Raw genomic sequence first — 19,650 nt, 5'->3', positions numbered from 1 at the left:
TTGAAGCAATTACAGTTGGGTATTCTATACAGTTCCAATCAGAAGTATAGAACAGGTTTGTCATGATAATGGAACTCAACTTGCTACAAACTTTATTAGATCTATTCCACTCTGACTTGGGGAACAGAACTTCTATATATATATATTTTATACATATTTTTAGAAAAAACAAAAATAACATTTTTTCCAGGTGCATCAGATATTTTGATATTTTACAAGAAGACAGCTTATCACTTCCACAGTAGTGGCTTGTCAGAATATTTTGGTTAGCTTTCACTGGTTTAAGACATAAACCTTACTCTTTCATATTGGAAAATTATTGAATTCAACACATCTAAACCAGCAAATTTTAGGGTCATCTGTGAGTTGAAGTATTTGGCAGCTATCATAAAAAGGGCTAATCTTCAAAACCACACTATTCTTGTTCTTGTCAAATGATCAGCTAAGCAGAAGTCTTAAGTCCTGCTAAGACAGACCAAGAACTATGAACCAGCTTTCTGAAGTACTCATTAATTTTGAGCCAAGTACAGTTTAAAAATGGCTTGCCTCTACAGCTATGTAAGTATACCCATCAATTTTCCATAAGTAACTTATAATACCAAAATAATTTTTCTTAGGACAGGTAAAACTTTCGCAAATTGAAATAAGTAATACCAGTGAAATCACTATTATGCAAGGCAAAGTGACTCTTATAGAGAGTTATGTCATGCTTTAAAACAGTCTCATGAGAACACAGTTTTATTTTCTTTCATATACTGTAGAACTAGTCTGGAATACTATTAACTTATAAACACTGATGAAGAGAATTCATATTGCCTTCACTTGTGCCAATTTTTTTTTCTTTAATGACTCAAAGGATCCATTAACTGGAGAATGAAAACTGAAATAAATACCAACTCCTGACACCTACATTCTGTATTTTTATTAAATTTCGTAATTTAATTTGTCTTGTCCCAGATAGGTAGAAATGCGCCTGCGCTGTACATGCTCTGAACAACTTTGATGGAAGTCTACCTGTAGCTTCGCTAGGCTACTATGATAGTGAACAAAAGACTTAATGTCTGCCGCCACTGCGGCCAGTGATAAGTTCGTGCAGAGTTAAGAACGCAAAAATGTGCTGGGCACTATGCCATAAAACGTTAACCAAAGACATATTTAAAAACCCAGTACTGATTCTGGCTTGACTTTGGCCCAGTTTCACAATTTCATCACAAACTGCATATTCCAAGTAAGACAATAAACAGAAACACCCACTTTTCAAAAAAACACTGACAGTACACAATTTGAGAACAGTTCCAAGGTTGGTAGAAGCTACGTGAAAGTTGTATACAACTACTTCTTCATCTTCTTTCTTCTCAATGTTCCTAAAAAGGAAAGAAATGTATCTTCTGGATTTCTTACAGACTAAAAACCACATCCATATAATTTTTTACATTCAGAAGGAGAACTTCTGAGTAGTGCATACATGACAGCTCTTCAGGGTTAGCGTTTTTCCTGGCATTCATCAAAAATATGAATCGGTTCTGTAAATGTAAATATATTTAAAATTTTTGAATCAGTTATCTATTTAAAAAGCTACCCTGGCAACAATTTTTCCAGTTAATTTTGACAGAGCAGGATTTTGCATCTTAAACCAGTAAAACTGTTTGAGATTCACATATATACATTATTTACAAGTGAAAGGAATTTCCTCTAAATTTTCAAAGTGGAGAATTTAGTAATTTAAAGCTCCATGAGAGGAAGGAAAAAAACATAGATAACAAAATTACATAAAGAAATTTATATGCTTGGCAGTTCAATCCTATTTTTCTTCAGATGCAACTAAACCTTAATTTTTAAGGCTTATCAATTCAATGTAACCAAGAGGCCATATACGCTGGGATGCAATTAGACCAATAAACTCTGATACTCTACCAACCATGCTTTGTTAACAGTATAGATCCAGAGATCTAAAGGATGCAATACTCCATGGCACTTTGACTACTCTGTCCACTGATATTGTACAGATGGATATTAAAATGAACCCTGTGATCATAAAGCAGAATGACATACTTTTTGATATGATTTTGTTTCAGCTGTGTGAGCATCTTCTTGGTCTTTCAGTACTTTCTGTGTATCAGTATTGAGAGCCTGAAGCTGCTTTATCAGCTCAGCCTGCTGTGCTGTATGTTTAATGTTTTGTCTGTAAAGATTCTGCAGCTCTTGTAACTCCTTCCTGTGCAAAACAAGCAATAAAGAGAAATTAAGAAAAAGAACAACGATCTCCGTTAAACAATTGTGTTCAAATAATTTTATTGTAGATAATGAGCTTCCTGTTTTCATTTATTTTTCTGTCAATTGCCTTATAAAACACTTGAAGTTACATATAAAATATTTATCACATACTTTTGTGAAGTATCTACAAAACAGTTAAGTTTCAAAATAGAGTGTCTTCCAATTTCCCTCTAATGCTCTAACTGCTCTAAAATAAATGGATTTTCACTACTGCATCAACACTTTCTAATCAATATTCAGTTAACTCTTTAGCAGTAAGTGTCAAAATGTAAAATATTCAGAACATATTGACTGTAAAATAAGTTTAATCTTTTTATTTTTAACTAGAACCATCAGGAAGAAGATAAAAGTTTTTCTTAACTTGCGGAGTATGTGTAATGCAAGTCTCTTTTCTGAAATTCGTCCTCTCCCTAGACACATGAAGTATGTCTGCTGATAAATTACTTTTTCTCTTCAGGTACAGCATACTGCAAAGTAAGTAAACTTCAGTGTGTATTATATAACATAACAACAAAAGCTCTATAAACACAGTAATAGGAACTGTGTTGTAATGCAACCATAGGATAGATCTAGTATAATCAGTCTACTTGAGAATTTTACAGGACTGCTGATAGGTCTTATAAATTAGGGCAGAAACAAAGATGAGTTCTTATTTATTATAAACAATTATTAAAAACTTGGGATATTTTCTGTAACATTAATTTAAAATTGAAATTTAATTTATTTTAAAAAGTACTTCAAAATAATTTAAATTTAAGAGTTTTGTCAGGAGAGGTTTAGATTGGATATTAAGAAAAAGTTCTTTACTGAAAGAGTGGTCAGGCATTGGAAGAGGCTGCCCAGAGTGGTGGTGGAGTCACCGTCCCTGGAGGTGCTCAAAAACCGTGTAGATGTGGCATTTGGGGACATAGTTCAGGAGGCATGGTGGCGATGGGTTGACAGTTGGACTTGATGATCCTAGAGATCTTTTCCAACCTTAATGATTGTATGATTATAAGAGCTCAGATTACTCCATTAATCACTTTTTTAATATTTCTTACTTAATTCCCTGTTTAATTCACAAGCACATTTCACACTAGTATTACATACAGATACTGAAATAGAAGTTTATCACTCCAATTAATTTTCTTCCTTACTTCCTTAAAGAATTTTCTGGGAGACTTCCAACACATATGCGACTTCTCTCTGCCCAGAATTATCATTAACAACAGGACTTATCACTACATTTTATAGTACGGCTGGAGATGTCCAGTCAAAAGATTAGCATACAAAAGGTAAGCAGCAATACCAGCTTTGTTGTGTTTTCCTGAGAAACTGCAGAATGACATAGAAACCATTTTAAGGGAGCTTTCCAAAGCACATTTCTTAAGACTTGTGCCACTATTTAATATGTTGATTACTCACTAAAGGTACATTATATAATAATTATATAAAAATTGAGATTACTTGTATCACAACGGCACAGTCAGACAACCTAATGTCATTTAAAAAAAGGCACTGTTTAAAAAAGCCTGTCAGCAGGCCAACACAGGAGAAGACTTAAAGACGTATTTACTTAACAGCATTTAAGTCCTACTGTTCTCAATGAGATGTGAAGTAGCTCCTTGAAATTAACAATGGTAGAGATGCATTAAGGACTCTCTATGTAAGAAAACCGAAATACAATTGCAGCATGCACTTCATATGTACTAATTTAATTCTGTTCAATAGCACAGCAGCAGATAGAAGGACACAGATATATACCCTGTACAACAGGCTTCCAAAATAGTGCTTGTTTCATTTCCCTGACTGTGAGTATATACTAGAAAATGACACATCTTTGCACTAGAGTTACAACACACATTAATTTTGCACAGGTTCCCCAATCAGATCTTCATTTTGTTATGGAAATGAAAAACATGGGATAACGTTGAATCCTCATATGCTGTTGGAAATATTAGTAATCACTGTTGCCAAGACCACTCTGTTATATTGCTACTCTTTAATTTGTATGCAAACATCAGTTCAGTTATCTGTGTCCATCACCTGAGAATACACAGTATTACATGCTCTCTAACGGTCTGCCCACAAAGTGTATTAAGGTTAATGGGAATCTTTTTTGTTGACTTTATCAAGCTTTGAGTCAAAGCCTAAATTGGAGGGGTTGGGGGGGATAAACCTTGCAGCCACCCAAGAACTGAAGCACAATCAGAACACATTTTAACGTGTTTGTTCATGTTAAATTCAAGGATTTTTGAATATAAAGAAACTCAGTCACAGTTCCATTACACCACATTTTAAAAATCAAAATTTATTTCTTTATGCACGTACCCTAACTTGCTTTATTTTTCTTTTTTGAGGAAAAAGTTGTACAAACCAAAATGGTTACAACCTGAAAAATTCTTGAGACACAAAAATACATAACTGCTGTATTTAACCTGCAGTTGTATATTAAAGCTGCTTTTATCCTCTTTAGTGAATGAGGTACTATTTTTACACTGTAAACCCACAGGGGAACATTCTTTTATTTCATTTTTAGGAAGGAAGGAGGAAATGATGCTCAATCTTACCAGGAATTATTCAGCAACAATGGTGCAATACAAACAAATCCACAGAATGAAACACCTTTGATAACAGGCAGGCCAGCCTGGTGAGGAGGAGCTTTAATGGCAGCAGACATGGATGTTGATCAAGTAACAAGTGAGGGAGCTGTGGCCTGGGGCACAGGTTGGTGTGGACAGGAAAGACCTCGTGATGAAAAATACAAGGCTCAGGGAGGCCCACCTCAAGCATATGCACATAAATAAGGGAGTGCTGACGGGGCATCGGTATGGCAGATCAGACTCTTAAGAGTCTTCCTGGGAAATAAGCACAGCCAGGTGCCCAACTGAATTTGCTATTCAAATGCACAAAGCATGTCCCCATGGAGGATGATAGCAGGAATCGGAGATCTGTCTGCAGCTGCAGGGTTCATTTGATCACAGATGAGGTGGGATAACTCACATAACTGGAGGGCTGCCATGCATGGACACAGGCTCTTTAGGAAGGACAGTCTGGGATGGCAAGAAGTTGCCCTTTATGTGGAAGAGTAGTCTAGATGGATGGAGCTCTGCCTTGGGCTGGGCAGTGAGCCAGCTGAGAGTGGGTGGGTTAGGTGTGGGCAGACCAATGCAGATGACACGGTGGCTGCCTGCTGATCCTTTCTGATCAGGGAAAAGAATGAAGCTGTCTTCAGAAAACTGGAAGAAGATTCATGTTTGCAGGCCCTTGTCTTCATGGGGGACTTGAATCACTCCAGTATATGCTGATGGGACAACACAGCAGAGCACAAGTAATCCAGGAGGTTTCTGTAGTGTTTTGATGATAACTCCTTGCCACAGGCAATAAACAGGCTGATGAGGGGAGACACTTTGCTCGACCTCATACTCAGCAAGAACTGGCCAGAGATATAAAGGCCAGGCAAAAGGCAGGATCACAACCCTTGATTTCAGGGAGCAGAATTGGGCATTTTCAGGGACCTACATGGAAGAATCCAGTATAATATCAGCTGAGACAAAAGACGGGCTCATGGGAGCTGGTTGATTTTCAAGGATCACCTCCTGCAAGATCAACAATGGTCCATTCCAATGATCTAGAAATCAAGCAAAAGTACCAGGAGGCTTGCATGGATGAACAAGGGCCTTTCCTTACTAAACTCAATGTAAAAGGAAAGATACGAGATGTAGAAGCGGGGACAGGACACCAGGAGGAATTTAGGTGCTTTGTCTAAGTTAAATATGGTAAGGGACATGAAGGGCAACAAAAGGCTTCTGTAAGTAGAGCAGCAGCAAAACGAAGACAAAGGATAAAATGGGCTCACTGCTGAAAACACAAGGGTCTCTGGTACCACATGTCCATGGGAAATGATGTGATACACCTATTAGTGCTAAGAGAGCCTCTATAGTTTTTGAAAGGTCATGGCTATCAGGGGAGGTTCCTGAGGACCGGAAGAAAGCATATCACTCCTTTGTTCAAGAAGCAGGATCTGGGAAACTAGAGCACCTCAATTGCCGCGAAGGTGATGGACCACATAAAGGACAAGAAGATCATTGAGAGTAGTCATAATGAATTTACAAAGGGGAAACGATGACTAACTTGACCTGACAGCCTTCTGTGAAGTGACTAGCTCAGTGGATGAGGGAAGAGCAGTGGATACTGTTTATCTTGACTGTAGTAAGGCTTTTGACACTGTCTCCCATAAAATGCTCATAGACAGACTGATGAGGTATAGACTAGATAAGTGGACAGTAAGGTGGACTTGAACCTGGCTGAACTACTGAGTTTAAAGAACTGTGATCAGTGGCACAAAGCCCAGCTGAAGGCCAGGCACTAGTAGAGTATCCCTAGGGGCTAACACTGGGGCCAATACTTCTTAACATTTTCATTAATGACCTGGACAATGGGACAGAGTGCATGACAGCAAGTTTGCTGATGACACAAAACCGGGGGCAGTGGCTGTTTCACCAGATGTTTGTGCTGCCATTCAGAGAGACCTCAACAGGTTGGACAAATGGGCTGACAGAAACCTCATTAAGTTCAAAGGGAAGTACAAATTACTGCCCCTGGGGATTAGTAACCCCATGTACTAGCACAGGTTGGTGGCTGACCAGCTGGAGAACAGCTTGTCAGAAAATGCCCTGGGGATCCTGATGGACACCAGGTTGTCCTTGAGCCCTTGTGGCAAAAGCCAATGACATCCTGAGCTGCACAGAAAACTGCCAGGAGGGGAAGGGAGGTGATCCTTCTCCTCTGTTCAGAGGTGGTAAAATGTATCTCAGTGCTGTGTCCAGTTCTGGGCTCCCCAGCAGAAGAGAGACATGGACATACTGGATTAAGTCTAGTGAAGGACCACAAAGATCGTGAAAGCACTGGAGTATCGGCATGCATAAAGAGGCTGGGAGGAGCTGGGACTGTTCAGCCTGGAGAAAGGGAAGCTCAGGGAGAGGATATTATCAACACTTATAAATACCTGATAGAAGTATACAAAGAAATGCAGATGAACAGTTCTCAGTTGTGCCAAGTGGCAGGAAAAGAGGCAATGGGCACAAATAAACATATGAAATTCCAGTTAATCATAAGGAAAATGTTCTTATCCTGTAAGAGTGGTCAAACACTGAAACAGGCTACCCAGAGAAATTGTAAAGTCTCCATTCTTGGACATACTTTAACTCAGCTGCACACCATCCTGGGAAGCCTGCTGTAGCTGCTACTACTCAAGCAGAGGCCAGGACCTGCCGGAGCAGCAGAACTACACAATCTCCAGAGATGTCTGCCAGCCTCAGCCACTCAGTGATTCTGTGTGATTCTGTTACTAATCTGCTTGCAGCATGCTCAGAGAGAGTATACAAAATCAACCCCATGATAATCAGAAAAGCTGCTACAAGATAAAAATGAATTTCTGATCAAAATATCTGTTAATATGCTTACTCAAATCAGCAAACTACTAAGCACTCCACAAGAGAGACACCTGCCTGTCACTGCAGCAGGAGAAGGATGTCAAGTCTTAAGTATAACGATACAATCAGGCAGCATGTAACAGAAGAAATACTAAAAAATTGCAAATTGGAGGTAGCACAGGAAATAAGTGGCATTTAAAATACATGTGCCTATATACACATCCATATATACGTGTATATATATATATATGCATCTATACATACATACACCGGAATGCAGAAGTATACACATCTACACATAAAATATGTATTATATGTGGATGTGTACATGTACACATACAAGTAGAATATATGTATACAAATATAAGCACATATTGCTAAAATGTTTTGATATAGCATACACTCTAAACAAACACAAATTTAAGAAAAAAGTCAGTAACACTAACTGGAAAAACAGTACTCTCTCCAGCTAAGAACCAAAATTGAAACACCTACCAGGCCTATCTTTTCCCATCTCTCATGGTTTAGCCGGCAACTCAGCCCCACACTGTCGCTCTCTCACTCCCCCACCGGTAGATGGGGGAGAGAATCAGAGGGGTAAAGCTCGTGGGTTGAGATAAGAACGGCATAATGATTAGAGTAATTAAAAAAAACCACAACAGCAAAAATGCAATGGAAAGGAAAACCATGAAAGGCACGAAACCCGGTGGCAGCACGGGTGGGTGGGGAGAGGGGAATGAACCACCAAAACAAACTGCACGCAACGCAGCCGCTCACCGCCCGCCGAACCAACACCACGCCTCCCCGAGCCGCAATTGCCCCCCCTTAATATACTAGTCATGGTGTCACATGGCATGGAATGAACATGCCATTGGCCAGTCGGGGTCAGCTGCCCCGGCCATGGCCCCACCTCTCCCAGCCTCCCACCGACGCAGCAGAGTGCGGGAAGCTGGAAAGGACCCTGACCACCACAGGCACCACAGTGAAAAGAATTAACCCCTTCTCAGCCAAAACCAGCACACCACCACACACCCCTGCCCCCATAAACAAATACACCATGATACACCAAGAGTATTTAATTCCATTTAACATTGATGTCACCAGGTATTACTCAAAAAAAAAAGCCACCTCTCTGTCTCTATTCTAAACACCTCAAGACCAATACAATGGGAAACCAAGAAATTTACAAGAAGTGCTGCACTCTTCAAGTCACATGGAAGAGCCTGCTATGAAAAAGTCAGGTTTTTCTGAAGTCAAAATAGAAGAGCATAACTACATTATTTTGGCCACTAATGTAAGATACAATAAACTTAGGAGATTTTGCTTTAAACATTGCAAGGTTGACACTTCATGAAAACACCACAAACGGCACTGCAGCAAGACTCAAAGACTTGACACCTTGCCCTGTCAATAACAATATTTAAGAATCATACTATTGTTTAGGGTAGAGATAGCCCTGGTGTTTATATCTGTCAAGAGTGTGAACTAAAGTTTCCTCCTACCCTTGGAGGATAATATTAAATAAAACCTTTATGTTGTGCACACACCAACAGTTTAAGAGTAAACTGTGGCTTCCTACAGATGTAAATGAAATTAATAGCTTGTCACTCCAAAAGGTATATAACTATGCTGCAAATAGAGTTAATGTTCTTCACACCCACCACTTCAGGTGATGATGTTGACTCTGTTTTACCTCCACAGTTTTGGTGAATATGCTGGGATTCTGAGTACCTCAGCTACCCCTATTACCAAGGGAATATAAGATGGTTTGGGGTAATTCAGGAAATTTCTAGATTCCATTACCTGTAGTTTAGAAATACAACACAGTGACAGGCACTATGAATTATGGCTTCTCAGGGGAATGGCATAGATACTGTGAAATGGTTTACAGCACACAGCAAGGAATAACCTGAAAATCCCAGAGCAGCAAAATAAGGGCTGAGTAGAAATCCGACTGCCTCATAATTTACGGCATGGAGGTAAACAGCAACGGGGGGGCTGGGGGAAAGGAAAAATAGAAACATTGTTACAAAAGAAGTGATTGTAAAACTATTGGAGATAGATTTGGACTAGAAACTAATCAAATTAATGAAGTCCTGGCACACACTTCCATTAAGATCACAGGGCAAGAAAGTCTAATTAATTTTAGAATAGAGCTTCACTATATTCGCAAATAGTTTAATATTTCCTAGATACCTGTGACAGCAAGGCTCAAGCCTCTGAGTCAAGCAAATCACTCCAGTTTTATGTTCAGAGTTCTACCAGAGCTCTGTGCCAGTGAGACACAGACCACTGAGTGCTCAGCAGTAAACTCAAAGTTCTAAATCCTGATATTTAGCATAATTTTAAAACAAAAAATGCAGAGATGAATTGGAGTTAATCTTCAGAAAAAAACAGCAAGATTTAACATTCTTCAAGAACATGAAAATGCAAATGCTACCAGGTACTCTAAATAGGTCCAGAAAACCTGTACTGAATGCAAACATGAAAAATATAACAAGGAAATGCATTTCACAACTACTTCAGGAGCTTGAAATTAAACCTAGTGAGATGGAGGGTGCTTTGCAAAAATAAAGCCAGCAAAGACAGGTGGTGGCTTTTTTAAGACATCCACTGTGCAGGATGGATCCTGTAAATACTTTCTGTTCACTGGTCTTAGAAAATTTATCTTCCACACCTCAAAAGCATGTGGCAGACTTATATTGGCACTAGGTGGGATTTTCAAAAACACCTGCTATTCTGTAGGACTAGAGTTACACTGGAGTACAGCTTCAAAATTTTGGTCCCTGCTAATTTGCTGAAAAGACTGCCCCTTAAAGAAAACAGTTCTTTTAGTGTCTACAGACATAGTCACTGTTAAACTGAAAAAAACTCTTGGTAACAAGCTGACAGATATGCAGAACAGAGCAAGAAGTTATGATTGCACAAGAAACAGAGCACCACCAGACCAGTTTGCACATAGACCCTTAGAGACTTTCTTTTCCAATTGTTATTAGCATCTACTGTAAAAATTTCAGAGAGTATTACCAAGGTGTCAGCTGAAAGAGTATTTTTCTGGATCTGCCTATGTTGCATATGAAAGAAGACACCAAATGAAAGAAGGCAGTTGCCTTCCTTTCTTCCTCTAGAGTTTGCTTCTAATAATTACGACTGTGCTCCTGGTCTGTTTTCGAAAAGGTGGAGGGTGGGGAAGACAGGCAGGCAGCAGACAGGGAGAGCAAGAGACAGAGCAGTGGGGACAGCAGGGAGATTTGCAAATCAGACCATCTTTTTCAGGAGCAAAGGTTTGAAATTGATGATGGGAAATGAGATAGTATGGGAGATAGGGTATTTTCCATAGTATTTGTCAAAGAATTTTCTGCCAGCACTAAATGAAAATTGAACATTCGATGTAATACTTTTATAAGACTAAGTCTGAAACAAGAGTAACTAAAAAAAATAAGTTATCAGTTAAAAAAAAAAAACAAACAATCAAATGCTTCAATCATGAAGTTAACACAGGTCTAAGACCTTGGCATAGGAAGATAAGAAGATGTAAAGATTTTATTTTCTCCTTGGAGTTTTACCTTTAATTCTAGAGTGTTGCTTTCTTTAACTTAAGTAAGAGTTCAGCTTTTGTCTGAATAGACTTTTATTATTTTGACTTTTTTTTCCACTAAAAAACAATAGAAAAAGTTTAATGTATGTACTGACACCTTGAGAAGGGAAGAAGAAACTTCAGTATTCTGTACTACAAAAAAATATATATTTTTAATTTCTAGTTTGTATTGTTAACTACTGAAAATACTGCCTGAAATTGTGAATTTTATATAAGTGATTTAGCATAAGCCTTCTTTTTTCATAATAGAAATGTCAACAAGAAACTTGTAGCCAAAGACAGTTCATTAAAAAGAGTAGCAGACATTGAATTACAATGATACTGATCAACTATATGGATATATATAACCTGTCAACTATAATTCACAATACCAGTTAAGTATCTAGGAAGGAAAACATTTGACCACACAGAAAAAACATACATGATCCATTTGACAAGCTTTTCCATAAATTTAGAAGGTTGGTTGTATGGAAAAACATACAGAAGATGACTTCAAACACTTCAAAACAAGTATGTTGTCCACCTTTTCGTTACCTCAAGTTCAGACTTTCTGTTCAGAAAAGTGCTTATTTTAATTACATATTTAAACAAAATTTCTGTGACAAATTCTAAGAAGTTGTTTTGCAGTGAAAAGCAAAGAATAAATTTTGTGAAAATTTAAGTTCAATGATTTAGCCAACTCAGTCTGCATTAGCCTAAACCGCAACCAACAAGCAGTAACTTTGCAAACCCTCATTACCTGACTTAAAAAATATCTTCTTTGCTGTCCCTAGTCCTCTCACACCTATATCAGCTTCTGAGAATAATTTCAGAAGGTAATAAAGCCTATCAGTCCACTGATTAATTGCACAAATTCCAGTGATTTCCTCTTTCAATACGATTTCCCATTTAACTTGTCTATTTTTTATTGACTTTTGAAAAGGCAACTCTTATACCTTTTAAATATGAAACTAACAAGACATCATTTTTTCCTGTAAAGATTTCAACAAATACTAGGACCACAATTTAGATCAGAGGCATCAAAAAACATATTTCTAGCTTTTTTCCCCAAAAAAGACTTAGATACTGACTCCCTACAGTAAAATTGTTTCTGCTTGGAAAGCAAAAAGGAGTGTTCATACCAATGATTTCTGCATCCCAATGGCAGCTCTTCAGACATAAGAACAGTTTGAGGGAATATTGAAGGGAGTATAATTTGCTGAAACAGGAGTGACAAACACTGTGCACACCTCAAACTAAGAGATGAAAAATGGACAGTTTCCGCACAATCCACTTAAAGTTATCAATTGTCTTCTGCCATTACTCTCATTTTGAGGGATTCAGTAGTCTAGTCAATTCATATAATTCATTCCATCCTTCATTACTTTTCCATGACTCAAATAATACAGCACTAATCTTATAGGTTCAGTGTAAAGAAATGGTGTGTGAGACCTACGATAAAGCTTAAACCACTGCACTTGAAACCTTTAGCACAGGCCTATGTAGACTTTTGCTGACTCATCTGATTTTACTCTAATTAAAAAGTTCAAGTTGGGCTTAAAGTTTTTCTAAGTTTCAGGCATTTAACCTCCCCAATTAAATGTTTATGTCACTGATCATATTGGTATTTTGTTACTTTCAGTAGAGACTGGTAGTTCTTTGACCCAATTCTAATTATGTAAGTGCAATTTTTAAAGTCCATCCCTACTCAAAAACTGATAATAATATACTAAGAGTCAAAATATACCAGGGAGAGTCTACATAAGCCGTCATGTACTGGTAGACTTCCAAAAGCTTTACATCTTGTGGAACAGAATACTATGAAAATACACTTTTGCACAAAAATACCTCTAATGCAATATACTGCTTTGTAAGTGGAACAACAGACTCTTTGAAAAGATTCAGACTTCAAGATCATGAAATCATTAACTACTTACTTAGCTCTGATCACATCACAATCCTTTTGTGAGAGTTCTTCCTGTTTCACAGCTACCTGAGATGACAAGTTACTGCATATACTGTGCAACTCCTTCATTTGTTCTCTTGCCTCTGTTAAATCAGTTTCCAAATTCTGCAAAGAAGGCATTTGAAATGTATTAAAGTTAATGTATAAGAAAAAGTTAAGATGTACTATGCATGTTATCTATGTACACAGACATATGGATGTGCACATACATACATGCATATATTTATTTTGGTCTAAGCAAATACATATAGGTAAATGCGCATGTGTGTATATGAAAAACATCAAATACCAGAAAAAAGGTATATTTCAAATCTGACGTGGCCACCTGTACTGTAGGAAGTTTTCCTTAATTCATTTGTTTGCTGCATGTGGAAGGAGAATCCTGAATCAAATCTTTGCAAAGCAATAGTACACTATTTAACTACTGAACCGATTAACCAATTAAGCCTCATTTTCTGTGTAGACATCACACAGAAAAAACTACTCCTAACGAACCCCAGATATACATTCATTAAGTTCTCAAAAAACTGCACAATATTGGACACATGAACTAAGAAACACAGACACAGATCCATTTTTGAGACAGCTTGTTAAATCTGCTTTGATTTTGCTCTTCTAACTCAGTGCAAATACCAGGAAAGAAACAGCATACGAGAAAACTCCTGGAAATGCCTGTTGAAAACAATGTGAACAATAGTTTGCCTTCTACATTAAGTCTTACTGTAGAAGTCAGTCAGCAAAGTGTGGAGGTATATCTGGGAAATATAGCAGCAAGATAGCTTACTCAAGCAAGACTTCGATATCTACATAGTGACCTTCCTGGAGTTCTCTGGACGTTTAGCAGCTTAGAATAGTACTTCAGTCCTTAAGAAGCTTTGTATGACAATTCTCCCAGAATGTTTGAGGCAAGAATGTAACTAGAAATATTGCAGCAATATCTTGAACAGAGTTTCAGAAGGTAGCAACAGCCTTAGACCTGCTTTGGTATTATGCTACTCACAGGCACAATCACTCATTCTCAGTAAGACAAATATACCAGGATTCATCAATAATTTAAAATAAATACCTCTGAGTAGGATAGCACTCCTTATCTACTGCCAACAGCATATAAGTTTATCTTCCATTTACGTACAGACTTATTTAAAGAAATAAAGAAATGTACATTTTTCCCTTTCAGCAAGGACGCCTCAAATATTGAGGGTATCAAAACATTTTTATAACTGAAAAGTGAGTATTTAATTGCCTGTCTTTAAAATAGCATAAAAATGTCTTATACATATTTGGATGAATCAGAAGTGAACTGCAATCAAATTCTTTTAACTTCGACAAGAATGATCATGTACTATTAATAACAGTAACATTAATTAGAGGACATAGCAAAATTCATGAGTGAATGAGGTAAGAATACTACTTGCTTTGTGGTAAATCTCAGGCTATATACCTGGTATACCAACTGATGAGTCATCATATAGTCTTAAAGGCTGGGTAGCAAAAAAAATTTTTTTTTTCTCAGATAACAAAAGATTTCAGAATGATAGGAGGCAGTTCATTCTATAAACACATTACAATGTTGAAGTGTAATAAAACATTTATAACTTACAGACAAATAATCTTAGGGTTTCTGCTCAGTGTTTTTTTCCCTCAGCAGCTAAGAGTTATTACATATGCAAACAAAAATTACAATAGTTTACATGTTCTGTTAATAAATCTTTCACACCACACTATAGAGTTGAAGGGATTAAAGTTAAAAAAAAAACAACTCATATGATTTCACCAATGCTTGAATTCTCATCCTCCATTACAGGGTACAATAGAAAAAAGAGTTAACAAATTATTTTGTCATTAAAGTTATACAATGGCAAAATTTAAAAACAGGAAAAAAGTATCTTTCAGTACTTCACCCCATTTGTGACATACGCAACTTCAGATTTTCACTTCAACTAATAAATTAAGCAGTTCAACTTCTTGAACTGATTTTGAAACCTTGACTTTCTTTGGAAATAAGATGCATTACTGAAAGGGCAGAACATAAAAAAAGGGTCAAGGAGAGACTTTTTATACAAATACCTTATATACTGAAATATCATACACTGAGGCATTCAGTAGAGCTTCTGTATATATGTCAGAAATCTAAGATTATGTAACCTATGATCTTATACACTGAATTTTTGAGTCTCTCCATTTTTTAAAATCATGTGGAATTTATTATGTTGCCTTTAAGTTGATATAGTAGCCAAGAAGGTAGTTTCATCGCATAAACATGCAGACGGAATGATTGCTAAATATAAGTTGTCCTAAACCTGATTTTCAGATGAAAGCTTATTTCAATGGTACATACAGACTGTTTAGAATTCAATCTTTTAAAGCATATTAGAGCAAAGTAAGTGCTATTTAAAATACAGTGGACCAAAACATATAGTAATTCAGTTATATGAAGAAAATGCTTATTTTAGAGAAAATATATACTTTTTTATCACAGTACTGAAAATGAAGGATGAAAAATAAGGCTAGTCATTACTTCTAGCCATAAAAAGTGGTGGTCCTACCTAAAATGAAATGAAAATAAATACCAGAATAATAACTTAAGGTAAAACATTACAGGAATATTTTGACAACTTCAAGGCCAAGAACTATAAATTCAAAAAAATCAGAGAAAAGGTGAATTTAAAAGAATTTCCAGCATGAAAAGCATAACGCACAGACAAGGCATGAGGCCACATAGTTGTGCATAGATTATGGACTCACCGTGAATTAACACTAAGGTTTTCTTATTTGTAGCTTCAAACCCTTAGAAAGTCACTTTCAAACACAGTAGCTTTGTTTTCATGTTTTTTTCTTGCTATGTATTACAACAAAAGTGATAGTATTTTTTCAAGGTCTCATCTCAACAAAATTCTCATTTTTAAGTGGAAGTAAAATCACAGGCTCCTCTTGATAAAGATGGCTGTTTCTCAGAGTGTTTCATTTTAAGAGAGAACACTTTTCCCTGTTTCTTTAAAAGCTCCCACCTTCAGACATTAGGAACTTTAAAAAGTAATTACCAACTAGGAAGGGAAAACAAAACAAAACAAAAAAAACAATAAGCAATTCTGCTATCTTTTAGGTCACCTCCACTTAAAATCTGCCAGTCTGACATTTCTTCTGTCTACATACAAAGCCTTTTGTGACTGTCTGAGTTTGGGAAAATATACATTCCTACCATTATTCAACAATAACTTAATCAACCTCCACCCAAAGAACAACAAAATAACTCAAATGTCTCATTCATTCTTAAATATGGAGACACATCCATGCAGAAGGTGGCCAATGGACAGCTTTTCCATTTGTGTGCTTTTGGGAAATACTGAAAGATAATGTAAGCCCTGGGAGCACAGAAGAGTAATTCTGAAGAACTACTTTAAGGCAGAAGGAAAAGCCCTATGTTAATTTTTTGTACATTATTTATATGAAGCCATATTGGGAAAGACAAACAATAAAACACAATTACCACCCTTTCAGCCACCTTATCAGGCATCTTCCTGTTAAACTGTATTACTTGGATTTCACCTAATATGGCAAATCTTTAAAGAAACACTCCTTAAATGGACAAACTAGCCAGAGAAGCTTTTTCTCTCAATTTGAAAAAAGCTGAATTTTACACCCCAATTCAGCTTATAGTAGGTCTGGAAACAATCAGTCTTTGAAAGTGACAAGTGACACTTTTCTGCACATAAAGTGGTTTCAAGACTGAAAAAAAATGGGCTAGTAACACTCAGTTTAGTCTCTGAACAGAGGGCCACTTTTCCAAAAGAAAAATTAGTTCTTTAGACACAGCATTTCTATTACCTAATACACATTTTTAAAACAATGTTGAGTTAGCTTACACTGGTAAGGTTTCATTTTATTCTTCCACAGATATGGAAGACTAACATGAATAGTGTCTGTATACATCATCTACACTATTGTTAAATACTAACTCCACTTCATTACTAAAAAACATGTACAAAAGGAGATGCTGGTTCAACTCCTAAACTCAAGGCTAAGAGTTAGAACTGACTTTCAGAAGCAGATATGATTTCTGAATTCGAATTATCATCTATAACCATTTTCCCAATCACTTGAGAACAACAATACAATTCCATTATTGAATTTGCTCATAAATTACTTTTTAAAAGCATTTCAGGGACATGTTATATTGGGGTGTATATATTAGAACATCACCTGCAGCCCAATCGTGTAGTATGATAATGTCATATTTGGCCTCTGTGGATAAGGAAATTATTACTCTTTATTGTTTACAAGCATCCTGTTAAGGGCCAATCTGGCATCCAGTATGGTTTCTTGCGTGTCAAGTAATAGAAATGTGGAATGTCAGGAACAGAGGGAGAAATTAATTCTAACTGAAACTTAAATTTTTAAGCAAATATTTACAGGAAGGGTATATGTAAAATTATGAACTACGAAAGCAACTTTGTGTGTTTTTACAAATTATTATTTTACAAAGTATTGCTAAAAAGCAGTGAGACAACATATTACTACTTCCTAGAGGTCAAAAATAACATTTCTGTCTTGCTCATAAGTATTTTTAATATGCTTCTTAATCCTTGCGTAAGATAAACAACTTCACCTAACTCTGTCCACTAGCAAAGGTGGATAGTCACTTGTCTAACATCATGGTGGGAGGGGGGTGACGTGGCAGGAAGGCAGAAGCTAAGGCATCAGACCCATGGACACACATAGGCTGGCAGGGACCTAGGGAGGTCTCCAGTCACAGACCCTGCCTAAAGCAGGTTCACCCAGGGGGCCTGACGGCACTGCTCAGGGCTTTACAAAATCTCCTAATGATGGAGATGGCCCAACCTCCATGGGCCCCAGCCCCAGTCCAGGGCTGTCCTCCTGGGGAAAAGGCTTCTCATCTCTGGCCTCAGCGTCTCCTGTTTCAGCTTGTGCTGCATCTCACCCTTCCTCCAGGCAAAGCTGTGAGGAGCCCAGCTGCATATCCTCCACCCAGTCTCCTGTTTGTGCCAGAGATGCTGTTGCATCACCTCAGCCCCAAAGCCATCCCTTCTCCTGGCTGAACCAGCCCATCCCACAACCTCTCCTCAAAAGACAAGGTCTCCAGCCCCACTGTCTCACCTCCAGCCAGCTTACTGATATCTTTCTTGTACTGTACCCAAAAATCAGTGCAGTATCTAGAGTACTGAGCAGAGTGGGTCTATTCCTCCCCTAGCTCTTGGAGCCACGCCCTGCTTATGCCTCGCTAGGTACTGCTGGACCTCCTTGCTGCCTGGGTGTACATGGCTGGCCCTGATGCAGCTTGCTGCCCCCCACAGCTGATCCCCAGCCCCTGTATGGCTGCAGAGTTCTGCCTTCCCACAGCAAGACTCATCATTTGTCCTGCTTAAGACTCCTGTTGGCCCATTTCTGTCAAGGTCCATGGCAGCAAAGCCCTCAAGCACATCTACTTCTTCCCAGATTGGTGTAATCTGCAAACCTGATGAGAGCATGCCTGCTGTCCTTTCTTCTACGTCACTGATAAAGATTTCAAACAAGACAGGTCCAGGATAGATCATGTAGTACACCACTTATTATAAGCCTACAGACGCAGTCCTCTGAACTTAAACATCCAAATAGTTCTTTTAAACATGTTGTCCACCTATCCAGCCGTAACATCCTAATTTGGGTACAACAATACAGCAAGACAGTGTCAAAAGTCTTGCTGAAGTTAAGGTCAATCACATCCAAGCTCTCCTCTTGTCCACAGACACAATCATTTTATCACAAACGACAATCAGGTTAGTCAGGAATGACTCACCCTTGGTAAATCCATACTGTTTCTAATCACTTTCTCAATTACGTGCCCAGAAATTACTTTCTAGGCACATATATACTAAAATGACTTCCTCTGTGATTTTCGCTCTTGATTACCCTTTTTATCAGGGACCTCCCCTGATCAATACGCTACTTTTGAAAGATGACAGGCAGCAGCCTGACAGTGATATCAGCCAACTCCCTCAGCACCTCTGGACGTATCAGCAGGTCCAATGGATGTGTATAGTCAAGTTCTCTCAGATATCTCCCAATTCATCCACTCTTTAGTACTTCTCCTTGAACTCTGCATTTAGGCACAAATGCTTGGGGGAATCTCACTGGAGAAGACTAAGGCAAAGATGACACTCAGTACCTCTGATGACACTCATTACCTCTGCTGTATCTGTTACCTGCTGTCACTAACTCATCCTCCTCTTTCAGCAACGGATCCCCATTTTCCTTGTTCAGCCTTTTACTACTAAAGTAGTGCAAGAAACTCTTGTTCTACCTGTCATCACTTGCACGTCTCACCTGTAGGTAGGTTACCACCAGACAATGTTTCTGAACTTCTCCTTTGGTGCTTTCACTGTTTCCGCTTCCTGAACACTGCTTTCCACCCCTGCCCTACC

The 19,650-nt window shown here is 37.8% G+C and overlaps 1 protein-coding gene across 9 annotated transcripts in view; it reads right to left on the bottom strand.

The window, feature by feature from the left end:
* Positions 1 to 19,650, bottom strand: part of CNTLN (centlein) — a 200,869-nt gene that overhangs the window by 137,497 nt on the left and 43,722 nt on the right. For all 9 annotated transcript variants that reach the window (XR_010370779.1, XR_010370780.1, XR_010370781.1 and 6 more), the window contains exons 6-7: positions 13,203 to 13,336; positions 2,053 to 2,215 (exon numbers count right to left, since the gene is read on the bottom strand). Coding sequence is in view for 6 of the 9 variants with exons in the window: in XM_064439574.1 (XP_064295644.1) it covers positions 2,053 to 2,215; positions 13,203 to 13,336 (297 nt within the window). In the remaining 3 variants the exon portion in view is untranslated. The remainder of the gene's footprint in view (positions 1 to 2,052; positions 2,216 to 13,202; positions 13,337 to 19,650) is intronic.

Source organism: Phalacrocorax carbo, chromosome Z, assembly GCF_963921805.1.
Source record: "Phalacrocorax carbo chromosome Z, bPhaCar2.1, whole genome shotgun sequence".
Classification (NCBI taxonomy): Eukaryota; Metazoa; Chordata; class Aves; order Suliformes; family Phalacrocoracidae; genus Phalacrocorax; species Phalacrocorax carbo.
The sequence above is the reverse complement of the archived record's forward strand: the minus strand, read 5'-3'. Positions and strand labels throughout refer to the sequence as shown.